We start from the raw sequence: 19,487 nt of genomic DNA on the forward strand, positions 1-19,487 counted from the left end.
TCCGGTCGCTTATCACCGCTCGCTATCGTGTAGCGTTCGATAATCTGACGCCGAATCCGATACATTTTAATCGTATTCCATTCTAGGTGATTGATAACGTTACAAAGTAATGTTCCTCGATCGATTCGATCGAGTTGTGTCTCAACGACAACTTCATCGACTTCGTGCAAAAATTCAAACGACTAGACTCGATTATCAATATTATTCTGTATTTGATGCTCGATGACTGATAACGTTACAGAGTAATGTCTCTCGATCCATTCGATAATTCGATAATTATCAGCTTTGTAAAAAATTCAAACAACAATGACTATACTCAATTAACAATATTATTCTGTATTTGATGCTCGATGATTGATAACGTTACAGAGTAATGTCTCTCGATCCATTCGATAACTCGATCCAATTGTGTGTCAATAAGAAGAACTTTATCAGCTTTGTGCAAAAATTCAAACAACAATGACTATACTTGATTAACAATATTATTCTGTATTTGATGCTCGATGACTGATAATGTTACAGAGTAATGTCTCTCGATCCATTCGATAACTCGATCCAATTGTGTGTCAATAAGAAGAACTTTATCAGCTTTGTGCAAAAATTCAAACAACAATGACTATACTCGATTAACAATATTATTTTGTATTTGATATTCGATGATTGATAATGTTACAAAGTAATGTCTCTCGATCAATTCGATCACTTGATCCAGTTGTAACGAGAACAATTTCATCAGCTTTGTGAAAAAATTAAAATAACAATGACTATACTCGATTAACAACATTATTGTCTATTTGATGCTCGATGATTGATAATGTTACAGAGTAATGTCTCTCGATCGATTCGATGACTCCATCCAGTTGTATCTCAACGAGAAGAACTTTATCAGTTTTGTGAAAAAATTCAAACAACAATGACTATACTCGATTAACAACATTATTTTGTATTTGATGCTCGATGACTGATAATGTTACAGAGTAATGTCTCTCGATCGATTCGATGACTCCATCCAGTTGTACCTCAACGAGAAGAACTTTATCAACTTTGTAAAAAATTCAAACAAGTAACAAAAACTATACTCAGCTACCAATATCACTCTATACGCTCGAGTATAAGAGACCATCGCGTATCCAATCTTCTCGGTTCCCTCAGTGAAATTTTTCACCTCTTTCGTCCGTAAGCATCGCGACGAGTGAATAAATAAATTGCGAAATTAATCGAACGCCGCGTCGCTTTTCCTGTCATTGATTCGTTCGGCGATGAAAAGGTCAAGTAGCTTTCAACGTCGAAACTACCGAACAAGATGAGAACTTGTCCGTGACAAAAGAGCGAAATGGCAATGTGCGCACGCCCGTAAAACGTTGCGAATTATTATCGTCGTTACTTGTAAATATAAACATCTCGTAATAACACCGCAATCATCGCGCGTTACGTGCACGTGGAAAACAGAAAATCACGCTCGATGCTGGCAGAAGTAACAGGAAATGTTACATGAAAGCCAGGATGCGGTTTTGCAGAAGAACAGATCAACGATGCGAAAAATAATCTCGGGAACGCGCAGGAAACGGCGAGTCGAAAGTCGCGATTTATGGTTTTCCAGAGGAGCTGCACGCGTGAAAAATGATTGCCCGGGAGTACCACGGTGTGTCGGAAAGATGTCACCTGGCAGGAAACCGCGAATCGGGTTAGACGTTTCGAGTAAACAAAAATTACTCGAAGCTGTCCACGTTTACTTTACACGTGGCAGTACGCTTCTTTTATTCTAGACGACGTCTTTGTAAAAAATTTTTATCTCGTTGTAACCTCGCGAGAGCCTCACCAATGGATAGCTGAGATTCTCCCGAGAAATACGAGTCCAAACACGACCATAATCGGAACATTTTTAATTATACGTGTTGGTAAATTTTTCAAAAATCAAAATTTCAGTGCGAAAGGAGAAACAGTGGGTTCGATATCATTTTTTCCCGGAGAATCTCGTCTGTCTATCGATTTATGACTTGTAAAAGTAGAACGAGAAATATAAGAATGTATAGGTCGCGTTTTAATTACGCACACTTGTGCAAGTTTTTCAAAAACCATCTGTACAACGTACAAGGAGAAACTTTGTCCAAATATGGTCGTGTTTGGTCTCATTTTTCTCGGGAGAATCTCACCGATCCATTGATAATACTCTTGTGAAGATACAGTGAGATATATAAAAATGTTCAGGTTGCATTTTAATCACATGCACTTGCAAGTTTGTCAGAAACTATAGTTACAATGTGCATGGAGAAATGTTTCACACGGTGATATTTGGTCTCATTTTCCGGGTGATATTTTTTCACTTTTGCATAGTACGTAGTGTGCGGAGCTGAGAAGATGACATCTGGTAAAAATTTTCATATCGTATCGGAACACACGATATTAATATTCGGCAAAAAATTGTCTCGACGTCGTTCGTACATTTCTCACACGTGATGTTACGTTCAGCTCGATCCAAGTGACATCTTCCCAGCTCGGCACAGTACACAAGGATCCAGACCTACCGGAGTTTGCGTGACCGTGTCCAGTGGTGCTGTTCGTCGCTGAATGCACGGCGTTCGTCGCCGCGTTCGCGACGTGCTTCAATGCACTTATCACCATCATATCTTCTATCACAGTCGAACCACGGGTTATCACAGGATTATAAAACGGTGAACACCAAAACGCACTCGCGACTATCGCGAGTCCTCGAGCCGAGCGGAACACAGACTACCAGTCGAGCTCACGACTGTCCAAACATTAACATCGCGGACACTTCTCCTTTTTTTTTTTTTTTTCTTCACTCCTTATCGGAGGACGGTATTTTTAACTCGTAAATTTACACAGATGCCTTTCACCGAAGACGATCCCGCGCGACGAGTGTAACAATTCTAATCGGACCCTCCCGACTGTCCAGAGATAGTCGTTCCGGATCAATTACTATTTACATCTTTGAATTTCCACACCGAAGACAGGATTTTCTACTCGACACGCTTCGACGAACACTCCGAGTCTCTACCATCAAAGGTTTCCAGTCGATCCCTCGAAACTTCTAATCGGGCACAATTCACCGTGTTGTCGTTCTACCGGACGATCTCGTGCGAAAGGCGAAACAATTCGAATCCGATTCCAGACCGTCCACGGATAGATCGCCAATTACTATTTACATTTTCGAATTTACACATCAAAGGGATTTTTTATACGTTCCGATAGGATCGAGTACACGAAGTCTCCAGCGTGGACGATCGTAGGCTGCCGCACGATCCCTCGAAACTTCTGAAAATCCGGCACAATTCAACCGCGTTGTGTTTTTTTCGATTGCCCTGGAAAAGGCGGAACAATTCGAATCAGATTCCCAACCGGCCGAAAATAGACGCTGCGTACATATTTACACGTCCTTTGCCACTTCCATTTACATTTTCGAATTTACACGTCAAAGGAGGGAAGGTATTTATTCTACTCGATACGTTCCAACGAACGCTCGGTGTGTCCCTAATAACGATCGAACGCTCCGAGTGTTCTTAGCGACGATCGAGTACGATACACAAACGATCGAACACCGAGAGTGTTATTATTAACGATCGAACACTAGAAGTGTTGTTGGTAACGTTCGAATATTGGAAGATTCGTTATTAACGATGGAACAGTTGAAGTGTTCTTACTCAAGATCGAACACTCGTAGTGTCGTTATTGGCGAACGAACATTGAGAGTGTTATTATTAACGATCGAATACTAGAAAGTGTTGTTATTAACGATCGAATACTAGAAAGTGTTGTTACCAATGATGGAACATTGGAAGTTTCGTTATCGACGATGGAACAGTTGAAGTGTTCTTACTGACGATCAAACACTCTTAGTGTCGTTATTAACGAGAGTGTTATTATTAACTATCGAACACTAGAAAGTGTTGTTACTAACGATCGAATATTGAAAGTTTCGTTATTGACGATGGAACACAATTGAAGTGTTTGGAACTGACGACCAAATACTCGTAGTGTTGTTATTAACGATCGAACACTGAACGTCGTTATTAACTATTGAACACCAGAAGTTTCGTTTTTAACGATCGAACACTGAAAGTATCGTTATTGATCATTGTACACTGGAAGTTTCTTTATTAACGATCGAACTGTCGAAGTGTTATTAACGATCGAACACTGAGAGTGTTACTATTAACGATTGAACACTCAAAGTGTTACTATTAACGATTGAACACTGAAAGTATCGTTATTAATCATTGTACACTGGAAGTTTCTTTATTAACGATCGAACTGTCGAAGTGTTATTAACGGTCGAACACTCAAAGTGTTACTATTAACGATTGAACACTGGAAGTGTTGTTATTAACGATCGAACTGTCGAAGTATTATTAACGATCGAACAGTGAGAGTGTTATTATTAACGATTGAACACTCAAAGTGTTACTATTAACGATTGAACACTGGAAGTGTTACTACTAACGATTGAACACTGGAAGTGTTATCATTGACGTTCGTACATCATAAGTGTCGTTATTAACGTTCGAACCATCGAAGTGTTGTTACCAACGATCGAACACTGGCAGTGTTACCATTAACGATCGAGCACTGTCCGTTATTAACGATCGAACCGTCGAAGTGTTACTATTAACGATCGAACACTGGAGGTGTTATCATCGACGTTCGTACACCGTAAGTGACGTTATTAACGCTCGAACCATCGAAGTGTCGTTACCAACGATCGAACACTGGCAGTGTTATCATTAACGATCGAGCACTGTCCGTTATCAACGAATCGAATACCGTCGACGGTCCCTCGGAACTCGTAATCCAGCACAATTCACCGTTCTTCGTGTAAAACGTGGATTCCACGGGCACGTTCCAGCACCGTGCGGAGAACGTTCTATAGTGTTCTGAAAGGTCGAGTGAAAAACCGTCTCGAGAAAGGAGGGAACGGAACGCAACAACGCTCGCGACTGTCGTCTAGGCGCGACTAAGTAGTTCCAGCACGTAGAACGCGAAAGGCAGTCGCCAGCCAACCAGCCAGCCAGCCAGTCGGCCAGGTTTGCCCCTCTTCTTCTTCTTCCTCGGCCTTCTTCGGAGTTTCACCTTCACGGAAGTCTTGGCTCGCGGCGAACGAGACTCGCGTGTAGGTGTCGGACACCGCCGGATCCACTCTATTTCTTCGCCAGAGGGGGATGACCTGGAAGCGTTACGCCTATGGCTTCGCCGATAATCGAATAGTTAGGCCTGGCCGCCTCATCGTTTCGACCCAGTTCACTGGACGATTCCGACAGGACTTCGGCTTGTGTTTCGGACTGAACGAGCGATTAACCTTAACGCGTCGAGGAGCGTTACGGTGGTCACCGATGACCGCTGCTACGAACTTGGAACGGTTCTCCGGAACGCTTAGGTCCGAGGAATTCTGATACTTGAGAACTTGGAAGTAACGGTGGGTTGTTAGCACTGACGGGGGATAACGGGGAGTTAATATTTCTAATTAGAAGGATCGAACTTTGCGAAATTTTAACGATATTTTATACTGTAGAATATTTATATTTAGAAGGATTGAACTTTTATGGGAATTTTTAAGTAAAGTTGTCATATGGAATAACGAGTATACCGAGGACTGGATATTTCTAGTTGGAAGTATAGAACTTCGCGAAATTTTAACGATATTTTATACTGTAGAATATTTGTATTTAGAAGGATTGAACTTTAACGCGAACTTTTAAGTAAAGTTGCGATATGGAATAACGAGTACACCAAGGATTTAATATTTCTAATTTGAAGGATTGAACTTCGCGAAATTTTAACGATATTTTATACTGTCGAATATTTGTATTTAGAAAGATTGAACTTTAACGCGAACTTTTAAGTAAAGTTGTGATATGGAATAACGAGTACACCAAGGATTTAATATTTCTAATTTGAAGGATTGAACTTCGCGAAATTTTAACGATATTTTATACTGTCGAATATTTGTATTTAGAAAGATTGAACTTTAATGCGAACTTTTAAGTAAAGTTGTGATATGGAATAACGAGTACACCAAGGACTGAATATTTCTAGTTAGAAGGATCGAACTTTGCGAAATTTTAACGATATTTTATACTGGCGAATATTTATATTTAGAAGGATTGAACTTTATTGGGAATTTTTAAGTAAAGTTGCGATGTGGAACGAGTATACCAAGGACTGAATATTTCTAGTTGGAAATATAAAACTCGTGATATTTTAAAGAAGGTCCTATGTTATGGAATGGTAAATGTAACGATAAACTATCGAATATTTATATTTAGAACGATTGAACTTTAATGCGAACTTTTAAATAAAGTTGTGATATGGAATAACGAGTATACCAAGGACTTAATATTTCTAGTTAGAAGGATCGAACTACGTGAAATTTTAACGATATTTTAAACTGTCGAATATTTGTATTTAGAACGATTGAACTTTATTGGGAATTTTTTAAGTAAAGTTGTGTTATGGAATAACGAGTATACCAAGGACTGAATATTTCTAATGTGAAGGATTGAACTCGTGATATTTTAAAAAAGGTTCTATGTTATGGAATAGGAAATGTAACGATAAACTATCGAATATTTATATTTAGAACGATTGAACTTTAACGCGAACTTTTAAATAAAGTTGTGATATGGAATAACGAGTATACCAAGAACTGAATATTTCTAATTTGAAGGATAGAACTCGTCAAATTTTAAATAATATTCTATGCTACAGAATAGGAAATATAACGATAAACTATCGAATATTTACACTTGGAAGGATCGAATTCCAATGCAAACTTTTAAATATTTCTACTCACAAAGATTGAACCCCACAACGAAAATTGAAACTCTAAAGTTTCTCGAGGGAAATGCCCGATATTTCATTTTCATAAATCTCTGTAAATTTAACTGGAACGTCACGGTATTTCTGGATTCAGCATATTATAGTCATGACGCGTATACTATTTTTCGTAGAGACTTATGCATATCTTACGAATTATATACATTTCCAAATGTTTGAACGAGAATACTCGAGTAGAATCTTTGGAACATTTATCTCGTGGAAACCTTCCATTTCGTATAACCATCTCGACGAAACGTGGAAGAGGAAATACCATTTTCGTCCTTCATGGATCTACTGAAAATTCTGATCATTGGTCTATCGACATCGCGAGGATATACAGTCTTTAGCAGATCGTGTAATTCTTTGCACGTTTTCGCACACTTATGTGAATATGGTATTCGATGATGCACAGGACTCTTCGCAGTCTCCGTGCACGCGATAACAATTGTCCTGGAATTTGGTAATTTGTAGTTTCTACGGTGATTTTTATTCGATACATCCTTGGTTAACTTTCCATTTCTTAGTTATTTACATTAATCGTTGAATATACACAATCTCGATTCTTTCCTTTTACACGATTTTATTTTACGTTGCATTACGACTGCTCTGTAGTTCTTTTTCATTATTATAATTAGACGTTTTTTAGGAAACTTTGTGTATCTTTTAAATATTAAATCAAAGCCGTGTCTAAGAATCTTTTACACTCGTAGATGGTTAATTGTTATCCTAATGTTACAACAAGGTCGATTTGTTTTCTTTGTAATCTAATAATAATTATTTTCTTTCTGGCATACAAATTGAAGAGAAACATCGTCCGATAGAAACTTCCTCTTTCTTCTTTTGGTCTGGGTCCATATTCTGCTGTTCAATTCTTTTTTTAAAGTTCAGTTGCACGTCGGTTACGTCCTGGACTGGTTTTTCTTCATTTCGAGTGTTGTCACTTGTTTATGCAATGATGTCAACTTTTTCTTCGCTCGTTATACCTTAGCAGGAAAGTGCCCACGCGATGGTTGTATCTTTCTCGTTCTCGATGAGGTGTGCGTAGGTTTTTCGATGATTTTGTATTTATCTTTTTCATTTGGATTCGTTATAGCATTTATTACGTTCACGAAGTTCGTGCAAATAACGAACCTGTATATATACATATATACAGGGTGAGATGAAAAATAATATTATAAGGAGAAAAATCGAATATGGTAATGTTTAATTCTCCACGACCTCATTTTTTCACAAGTGCAACGATGCACCGGAAAGATGCAATTTTTTTCGAAAAAAGATGCAAGAAGATCGAATCATTTAACCAATATTTCATTTGTTAATCGACATTTGGCATCGACCCATATATTTTCTCCGATCGGATTGCTTCGATAAAATCTTCGCCTATGCAACTCTTAGCTCTTGCAACCACTGTGTCTCTTATATTGGAAGAGTCGACATATTCGAACTGCGAAATAAAGTTTCCAGCATTGGTAAACCTATTCGCAGTTGCTTTTCGATTGTGTACGAACGTTCGAACACATTTATCGTTCCAGTAGAATCGATCGTACGCGATACTGGGATCGTTTTGCTCGTCATAAACTTGTCGTCTGCAATTCTAAGTGTCGAAGCAGGAAAATATATGCAGGACAGTTTCCAATGAATTCGTCTTTTATTACTCTAGCAACTTTATTCACTTTATTGACGAGTACTTCGGTCACGATGATTTCGCCACGATCGACTATTATACCAAATTAGAATTCCAATATATGAGAATCGATATACTGAGTTTGAACACTCTAATTTCGATCAGTGAATGATCGAATAAATAATTTCAAAATATTCGTAATAATTTGAAGTTTGGTCTAGAAACGAAACTTTTGTTTCCAAAAAAAAAAACGTGTTGTATTCTTAGTAACATCTCGTGATTATTTGGAAACTTTCACACTGTAAAATAATATATATTAATATTTGAACACGTGGTTCTTTCTAGTAATAATTAATTCGTAATTTCAGCAGAGACTAAACAACTCTTGGAGTGCTTTAGATATTTTTTTGACAATTGTTTTTCGTTTCGTAGGGATATGATTTCTTTCGACCGATCTGTGTTTATTATACATAAATACGAAGAGCGTCAAATATTGATAGATATTCGAACCCAAGTTTATCGATATTCTTTCACTCGTTTCAATGAGTACAAAAATATTATTGTAACATTCGGATAACAATTAACAATCTACGAGTGTACAAGATTCTTGACCACTTTGACTCAACATTTGAAAGATACCCAAAGTTTCCTAAAAGAACCTCTAATTATAATAATGCAAAAGTATTCTAGAGCAGTCGTAATTCAACGTAGAATAAAATCGTGTAAAAAAAAAATAATCGAGATTATATATATTTAACGATTAGTGCAAATAATTACAAAGTTAACCAAGGATGTAAAAACTACAAATTACCAAATTCCAGGACAACTATTAATTCCAAGGACAATTGTTATCGCACGAAAGTGTTTAATAGAGATAAATTTACTGCCAGCAATATCGGTTAAACTGAATCTACGAGTTAATTGAGGTCAATTGGAATAAGTTAGAATTAAGTATAGATATATTTATTAATAAATTCAATCGATTTATGGTGAAATATGATTACTCATAAAGTAAATATTAATTATAACGGATTTTATAAAACTTGCATATAGACTAGGATTAGATACCCTATTATAAAATAAATAATATATGCAAAAACGTGCACAGGATCATAAGTTTTTAAAGTTTGCCACGAACTTTTCGGGACACCTTGTACGTACGTAAGTCGCGAACAATTGCCCGTGTTGGAACGTTCGAAGATTCGTACAACGTCGAGGATGTTATCCGCGAGCCAAAACCAATTGTTCCGGTTGTTATGCAAAACGCGAGAGCCTTCGAGGTATTAACGGCCTCGAGGCTCTCGGTTGCCGTCTGTCCGTGCTTAACACCTGGAAGAAGTTTATTTTGCGACTACTTTGAAACCTGGTCCCGTTGCGCTGTCTCTTCTATCCGGGGTGAATCGGTACGTGCTTTATCGAGGGACTTACGAGCGACGAAACTCTCGACCGCCATGGTCTCTCCTCCAGCTTCCACTAGCACGATATCGTCTAAAATCACTAGATCCGATTTGGACGATATCGTTCGAATAACCAATCACCGTTAGGTTAGCCTACCACGTAGGCTACGTGAGCTCGTAGACGCATTGTCACTTTGTGGTGACTCTGGGTCAATTAAGCAACATTTTTCCACATCGAGGAAATTTCACGGCTTGGGTAAATTTGAGCAAGGTTCTCTCGGGAAATGTAAACTCACGCAGAGGAAACATTGAACGTGTGTAAACGTACGTAGAAAAAATATTGAAAAATATTACATTCCCGATTCATTTACCATTTAACCTTTGTACAATGGTCAATTTGACCTGATATCGAACTTTCGTGCGTGGTTATATTCTTTCCTTTTTTACTTTTTCTCTCTTTCGACGTAACATCGATATTTGATTTGCACGAAGTTTAACGAATTTTCAATTTCGTTCGAACAAAGGTTACACTTGTTTGTGTTGAAAGAATGGCGATTTATTTCTGGTCGGATGGTATTATTTGGTTCGTTTCTCGAGAAATTTGAGATAGATGTAAATTAGTAGTTTGTGAATTTTCAGGTTTCTTCGAATGATTATTTGTACGAATGTTCAATAGGAAAGTGAATATTTAATATTGAATGCTGGAAGGTGGTGAGTAATTTAGTAATTAAAAATTTATAATGCTACGGTGACTCTTTTCGGTACACTTGAACAAATTTTAAACAAAGTTGGGGTACTTCCGGGCAGGTAGGGCAATTAGTTTTAGTTTTACATATTTGTTTGTAGTGAAACTTCGCTTTTGTTACTGCTCGCGAGTGTATTATCATTTCGTTTGACTGGCGGTACAATAAAAGGGGAAAAAATTATGCTTGATAGTGTTCGGTATTCGCTTAGGTATAATTTCCATCGTGAAGGGAATGGGAAAAACTCGAAAGAAGAAAATAAAGGAGACGATGGCTTTGTTCCTATCTTATCGAGATAACCCGATTGTTACCTGCAGCTTATATGTTATCGGCATGTCCCATGGTGAGCCGAGAATTGTGGCCCCGCAGCAAACATACTCGATTTACGTTCGGTGCTAAACGCATTAATCTAATCGATAATACCAGGGCTATATAAGGATCTTCGATTTAGGGTCAGAAACGTACGAATTATCTACACAAATTGGCGCTGTAATTTCGTTTGTACATCGGTATAATATATAACGCAAATATTCTAGATTTTAGGAAAAAGAAAATGTTCTAGATGTTGGGGAAAAGAAAATATTCTAGATTTTAGGAAAAATAAAAATTCTAGATGTTAGGGAAAAGAAAATATTCTAGATTTTAGGAAGAAGAAAATATTCTAGATTTTAGGAAGAAGAAAATATTCTAGATTTTAGGAAAAAGAAAATGTTCTAGATTTTAGGAACAAGAAAATATTCTAGATTTTAGAAATACAAAATATTCTAGATGTTAGGAAAAAGAAAATGTTCTAGATTTTAGGAAATGAAAAATATTCTAGATGTTAGGAAAAAGAAAATATTCTAGATTTTAGGAAAAAGAAACTGCTCTAGATTTTAGGAAAAAGAAAATATTCTAGATTTTAGAAATAGAAAATATTTTAGATGTTAGGAAAAAGAAAATATTCTAGATTTTAGGAAGAAGAAAATATTCTACATATTAGGAAAAAGAAAATATTATAGATTTTAGGAACAAGAAAATATCCTAGATTACAGGCAAAATAAAAATTCTATATTTTAGGAAAAAGAAAATATTCTACTCTGGAGATTTCTTTGTCATCGATAAATATAAACGACGTTCAACGTCATAACAAATACAAAATAGTATCGACAAATAGAAACAAAATATTTCTCTTCTAAATCCTGTTCGATGCAAGCTACAGATGTTTAAAAAGATTAAGGAAGACTCTAATAACTTTCGACTAATTGAATCGATCACCGTATAGCAATGTAATGTTAATCTGTATAATTTAATCCGATAACAACGCTTAGATGTTACTTAGCAATTTCAAAATGTTACTTCAACCGTAAGAAAATTATAACGATCGATCTCGATTACCATTTTAAACGCTTAATTAATATTTAGTGTTTGGAGACTTTTGAACGTAAGTGTGCTTACACGTAACAAAAGAAATCGATTCTATTTACCCCATTCTTAAGTTTCACAAAAGCACAATCGTCAGAAGTCATTACGTTGAATGAGACTGTTCAGGGGGGAGGGGGAGGAGAAGTGCAGTGTGTTGCGTCGCAAGGCCAGGTAGCTGGTAAAGGTGCCCCTACGATCGTAAAACACCTGGCCGTCAGCTCGACATTCGATTCCAAGTTCAACCGAGTAGGTCGTAAACCTCCCCTACGTCGACGCTTGGTCGACAGTAGTCTCCAACCTTGGGAAATTCCCGCGAACATTGTCCTCGTTAAAGATTTCGCAAAGGTAGCCGTGTTTGTCACGTAACCCGCCAACACGAGTGAAAAACATCGAATGTTTATCTCGAAGTTTTTCTGTCTTGTTGAAATACAATTTTTAAAGAATACGATTCGTAGCGTGAACGATAGTTAATAAAAGGAGGAAAATTTACTCCTTGAAAATTTAATGAGTACAGTGTTGAGAAAGTCTCTCTCGTCGATCGTTATTTAATCTTTGAAAAACGATTCGATGGAACGAGTGGGAAAATAAGAATTATCGGTAGAGTATTTAAAAATATAGCGATTCGTAGCTTGTATTAATGAAAGATAGACAAATTTCAAGAAAAAGAGTCCTCATTAAATTATTTAGTAAAGACAGTGCTGAGAAAGTCTACCTCAACAATCATCGTTCACTGTTTTAAAAACGATTCGATGGAGCGAGTGGAAAATTTGAATTATCGGTACAATATTAAAAAAAAAGCTATTCATAGTGTAAATGGTACATAGTAAAAGATAGATAAATTTCAAGAAAAGAAACTCCCTTACCAATCATCCTCGCAGAAATGAATAGAAAATAAGAATTGTTTCTCCTTTTTCTCGACCAATGTGTTCACCTTTAAGCTTTTTTGTTATTTGGGCCAGAGTCGGTGAAATGTAATTTAAAAAAAAAGAGTGATTCGCGGTGTAAATGATACTCGATAAAAGAAAAAAAACATTTGTTTTCGGAAATTGAACAACGTCAGCGCCAAGAGGGTCTTCACCACCAAGACTATCCTCTTAGAAACGATTCGATGGAGCCAATGGAGAATATAAGTTTTCTTCGTTCTCGCCTCACTCGACCAATCATACTAACAGCCTCTGTGCAACCGACGCTTCCACGACAACCCGCTTCTGTAAATTCGACACTCGCGCTACAACGCTCGAACAACGAACACTCACCCAGAAACCATTCTTGCGAAGCACTTGGCTTTCGTAGTCATCCATTTATAACGAAACAATGAACGAGGCGCAACTAGCACGATGCAAAGAATACTACCACGTAGCTCGAGGGAACCAATTAAGCATGTGGGTGATTACGCGTACCACTTTACCGGTAAATATATTTTTCATCAACATTCTTGACCTTTGCGCAGCAGAGCCTCTACCGTATTCGAATCAACGGAGTGACGCAGGTGTACTGGTAACGGAAATTTCGTATAGCGATAACTTTTATTAAAATTTATTCGTTGGACGAAAAGATTCTTTAGCAGATTCTTTGGCATTTAGTATTTTTTTTTTTTTAGCTAAGATAATAAATTGCATATCGAAAATTGTACACTTAGGACACTTTACTGTGTTATGCTTTAAATTTACATCGAACAAGATGAAGTTCAATTTTTATTTCGGTAAAAAATACTGACGAACTATTTAATTTCTTTTTTTACGTAAAGTTTCATTCATGGTCGCGAACGGTTGAATTAACGGTTATTGAACAAATTTTCTCGACTCGTTAAAATGGATTGGTTAATACAAGATACATTGCTAGAGGAGACCAAAGCAGATTTGTTTCTCTTCTAAACAAATTTTCTCGACTCAACGTTAAAATAGACAACTCAATACAAGATACATTACTCGAGGAGACCAAAAGATAAGATTAGTTTCTCCTCTCGGGTAAATCCAATAAATAAAATCAAGCAAAGAATCGAATCATGTGTGTAAACGATATAATTAACGATTACTACACAAATTTTCTCGACTCAACGTTAAAATAGACAACTCAATACAAGATACATTACTCGAGGAGACCAAAAGATAAGATTAGTTTCTCCTCTCGGGTAAATCCAAGAAATAAAATCAAGCAAAGAATCGAATCATCGGTGTAAACGGTATAATTAACGATTACTACACAAATTTTCACGACTCGTAAAAATAGATAAGTTAATACGAGATACACGACTCGAGGAGACCAAAACAAGATTTATTTCTCTTCTCGGGTAAATCGAGACGGTGCAAACAATCGTGCGTCGGCTGGATTAAAGTATTAACGTGACCGATCCGAGTGTACCTGTCGTCGACCTAATAAGGTACCAGTTTCTGGCTGCGCGACGGTCAAACGGTACGTCGAGTCAAGTTTCACGCGCACGTTGCCTCTAAAGGCGAGTTTACGCTTTGCCAGTCGGGGCCAATCAGGCTCATCAGGGATTTGAAACGTCGCCACGCCATCGTCGCTCGTTGTCGCGAACCAGTGTAACGATCGCTTTGACGTAGTCAGTGTCCACGCGGGGGACACGTAAATTTACGAAAACTATTCGACAACTGGGTCACCGTGACTCGAACCTAACGCGAACGAGCAACGTTTAAAATTCACGAGCATTGGCTTCGTCGTTCCAAATATATCGGTGTAACGTTATTTATCGACTATGGACTATGACAAAGTCTCGACAATGTTTCAAGACAATTGTCTCACGTTTTAATACAGTATTCCAATCGAAGATTCTTCGCCGAATTGGACGCTCGAGGTCACCGGGAGTCATATGCCCACCATTCGTTCTGGCTCCGCCCCTTCCCCCACTCTTTGAGTCTTAATCGCACTTTGCGAGTCTTAAAACCTTGAGAAGCGTCCACGGAAGGGAGATTGTACCTACGGCGCGATATTAATTGATTTTTGTATCTTTATTGCATTAAATATTCAATTCCACGTATCGTGACTCGAACCTAACGCGAACAGCAACGTTTAAAATTCACGAGCATTGGCTTCGTCGTTCCAAATATACCGATGTAACGTTATTTATCGACTATGGACTATGACAAAGTCTCGACAATGTTTTCAAGACAATTGTCTCACGTTTTAATACAGTATTCGAATCGAAGATTCTTCGCCGAATTGGACGCTCGAGGTCACCGGGAGTCATATGCCCACTATTCGTTCTGACTCCGCCCCTTCCCCCACTCTCTGAGTCTTAATCGCACTTTGCGAGTCTTAAAACCTTGAGAAGCGTCCACGGAAGGGAGATTGTACCTACGGTGCGATATTAATTGATTTTTGTATCTTTATTGCATTAAATATTCAATTCCACGTATCGTGACTCGAACCTAACGCGAACAGCAACGTTTAAAATTCACGAGCATTGGCTTCGTCGTTCCAAATATACCGATGTAACGTTATTTATCGACTATGGACTATGACAAAGTCTCGACAATGTTTTCAAGACAATTGTCTCACGTTTTAATACAGTATTCGAATCGAAGATTCTTCGCCGAATTGGACGCTCGAGGTCACCGGGAGTCATATGCCCACTATTCGTTCTGACTCCGCCCCTTCCCCCACTCTCTGAGTCTTAATCGCACTTTGCGAGTCTTAAAACCTTGAGAAGCGTCCACGGAAGGGAGATTGTACCTACGGTGCGATATTAATTGATTTTTGTATCTTTATTGCATTAAATATTCAATTCCACGTATCGTGACTCGAACCTAACGCGAACAGCAACGTTTAAAATTCACGAGCATTGGCTTCGTCGTTCCAAATATACCGATGTAACGTTATTTATCGACTATGGACTATGACAAAGTCTCGACAATGTTTTCAAGACAATTGTCTCACGTTTTAATACAGTATTCGAATCGAAGATTCTTCGCCGAATTGGACGCTCGAGGTCACCGGGAGTCATATGCCCACTATTCGTTCTGACTCCGCCCCTTCCCCCACTCTCTGAGTCTTAATCGCACTCTGCGACTCTTAAAACCTTGAGAAGCTTCCACGGAAGGAAGGTTGTACCTACGGTGCGATATTGATTGATTTTTGTATCTTTATTGCATTAAATATTCAATTCCACGTATCGTGACTCAAACCTAACGCGAACAGCAACGTTTAAAATTCACGAGCATTGGCTACGTCGTTCCAAATATATCGGTGTAACGTTATTTATCGACTATGGACTATGACAAAGTCTCGATAATGTTTCCAAGACAATTGTCTCACGTTTTAATACAGTATTCGAATCGAAGATTCTTCGCCGAATTGGACGCTCGAGGTCACCGGGAGTCATATGCCCACCATTCGTTCTGACTCCGCCCCTTCCCCCACTCTCTGAGTCTTAATCGCACTCTGCGACTCTTAAAACCTTGAGAAGCTTCCACGGAAGGGAGATTGTACCTACGGCGCGATATTAATCGATTTTTGTATCTTTATTGCATTAGATATTCAATTCTACGATTCTGGAGGGGACTAGGCAGATCGAATCGTTCCAAAATAAATATCAAAGTTTCCCTCGGAGACTGTTAATCCAAAATTTTGTCCACGTTGAATCTACGAAAAAGAAAATTATACAAAAATGCTCCAAACAGCGATAATAAAACAGCGAAGTGTCGTTTTCCATGGAAAAAAATGTTTATTTCTTCCTCTTCTCAAAAAGTAAAGTTTCCAAAAACGATTCGTAGCTTCCAAAAATTTCTGTATTCTCTTCGAGTCGTTTAAATGTTTCCACGTTGTAATTTTCGGGATTTCGAAATAAACCGAAGGATATTTTACCCGAGAATGATGACGGCACTTTCGAAAAGTGTAATAAAAACGGAATGAACTTTTTTACGATTTTTTACCGGGGATTATACTTGTTACTTCGAAGCGAGGAGAGCAAACGAGGGGAAAGAGGTAACGAATTTTTGCAACAGGAGACGCGAGCTGGAAACAATAGAGTTTGTTGTTCTCTGTCTCGTGATACACGATAATCCATAGTCTTATCCTGTAGCTGTTTGCCCCGATAATATGTCACTCGATATTCTCCATCGAAATATAAGAGTTCGAGGCACCGTGTTCGCGGGAGATCTCTCGCTGGAACTAATACGGTTCTATAGTGTGCGGTTGGCGAACGGTGCAACGACTCGAGTTTCAGTTGCACACACGAGCCATCGCGATCCGGGCAGGTGAACAAATCGAGAAACAAGAAAAACGTTACACGGTCGCTATCCATTTTTACAATGTTTCCCGGGATTTTTTTTTCCCATTTTTTTTTTTGCCCATAGAACACCACGTTTCCGATTTCAAAAATTCGATATTTTTTTCTCCGGTCCCATTATCTCAAAATGTAATATTTTAAAAATATCCTTCTAAAATTCGAAACACAACGAAGAGACGTTTGGAGAGTTTCTCAGCTCCCTGGCAGTTATTTGACGCCAAAGTCCTTCAATCTCGAAACTTTGAACGCGTTTTCTCGTTGGTAACTTTTCTCGAAAACTACTTACGCGATTATCTTGAAATTGGAACTATTTACTCGCAATAACACTTTTCATCGTTCCACTCGTGGATTTCTTTTTTTATTTTCTGGTAGATTGTGAGAAAATTTGTCCATTTCTTATAATTTTGAGTGTTAGCGAGATGTAAGAAGGGTTTAATTTTATTGATTTCGACTATTGGAACTTGAAAAATCCACTTCTGTGCACCATTACGAATTTCGGGTAACCTGCTAGGAGAATCTTTATATTTTTCATGTACGATAACATTTTGTTTTCAAAATTGGCACAAATATCCTTCAAAGTATATACTTTTAATATATATACGAAAGATTTATACAACATGTTTGGTATCGTCAGGAAAAATTCCCAAATATCAGTTTTTCTTTCGTCCCGAAATGTGAGGTTTTCCCTTAAGTGCGAACTATAGATACTGAAACAATTATTTAAATTGCGCACGTATGATAACATTTTGTTTTCAAAATTGGCATAAATATCCTTCAAAGTATATACTTTTAATATATATACGAAAGATTTATACAACATGTTTGGTATCGTCAGGAAAAATTCCCAAATATCAGTTTTTCTTTCGTCCCGAAACGTGGGGTTTTCCCTTAAGTGCGAACTATAGATACTGAAACAATTATTTAAATTGCACACGTATGATAACATTTTGTTTTCAAAATTGGCATAAATATCCTTCGAAGTATATACTTTTAATATATATACGAAAGATTAATACAACATGTTTGGTATCGTCAGGAAAAATTCCCAAATATCAGTTTTTCTTTCGTCCCGAAATGTGGGGTTTTCCCTTAAGTGCGAGTTATAGACACCGAAACAATTATTTAAATTGCGCATGTATGATAACATTTTGTTTTCAAAATTGGCATAAATATCCTTCGAAGTATATACTTTTAATATATATACGAAAGATTAATACAACATGTTTGGTATCGTCAGGAAAAATTCCCAAATATCAGTTTTTCTTTCGTCCCGAAATGTGGGGTTTTCCCTTAAGTGCGAGTTATAGACACCGAAACAATTATTTAAATTGCGCATGTATGATAACATTTTGTTTTCAAAATTGGCATAAATATCCTTCGAAGTATATACTTTTAATATATATACGAAAGATTAATACAACATGTTTGGTATCGTCAGGAAAAATTCCCAAATATCAGTTTTTCTTTCGTCCCGAAATGTGGGGTTTTCCCTTAAGTGCGAGCTAGAGACACCGAGACAATTATTTAAATTGCGCAGTCGGTGTCTATGATGAAGATGTTCTCGGGTGACAGTCTGCTCCTCGTTCGACGAGAGTTCGCGTGAATTATTCGAGAAAACTCTTTTCGCCCTCGTAAAATTTTAGTATTTCATTTTGTTTCGAGACCACTTTATGTCTCGTAATAATGATAATTTTCTTTTCTTTTTATTATTCGTCTCACTTATCGTAAACTTCTGATCACCGGTAAGCCCAGAAGTTACAAGCTGCCCCACTGCTCACCGTGTATACCGGGTGGTCCGTTTGCCAACTTCGTTCAAAAACCTTCCTTACGTGGAACAATGTACCGTATAAAAATTCTAAAGTATAAAATAAAGCATACACTGCACGTATGTTTTAATATATTTTAATTAATATTTTTCCACACTTTTATCGCGATACAAAGGTCACTGTACATTGTTCACTCCGAAAGTATAAAATTTGCCTCTGCTATCGAACAATGTTAGAAAAACTGAGTGAAAAATCATAATAGAATCCTATATTTTTTCTTACAGTATATCGTAACTAACATCGATGCAAATTCTACGACCTTGAAATGACCTAAATCCAAATTTCTCGGCCCAAAATTACTTCGAGATCGTTCGACTCTTAAATCGACGAATAATCACATCAGGTGACAATATGCTCTGAAAAGATACAGAATTTAAGAAAAAGATCACCAACGACCTTGAAATTGTACAG

The 19,487-nt window shown here is 37.5% G+C and overlaps 1 protein-coding gene across 2 annotated transcripts in view; it reads right to left on the reverse strand.

The window, feature by feature from the left end:
- The window catches only part of Btk29a (tyrosine-protein kinase Btk29A), a 361,771-nt gene that overhangs the window by 101,752 nt on the left and 240,532 nt on the right, over positions 1-19,487 (reverse strand). The window contains exon 1 of one of the 2 annotated variants that reach the window (XM_076307588.1): positions 2,526-4,986. The exons of the other annotated variant lie outside the window; for it this stretch is intronic. Coding sequence (XP_076163703.1) covers positions 2,526-2,625 — 100 coding nt within the window. The 5' untranslated portion in view covers positions 2,626-4,986. Of the gene's footprint in view, positions 1-2,525; positions 4,987-19,487 lie in introns of those variants that run through there. 2 annotated transcript variants of the gene reach the window in all.

The sequence above is a fragment of the Ptiloglossa arizonensis genome, chromosome 3, assembly GCF_051014685.1.
Source record: "Ptiloglossa arizonensis isolate GNS036 chromosome 3, iyPtiAriz1_principal, whole genome shotgun sequence".
Lineage (NCBI taxonomy): Eukaryota > Metazoa > Arthropoda > Insecta > Hymenoptera > Colletidae > Ptiloglossa > Ptiloglossa arizonensis.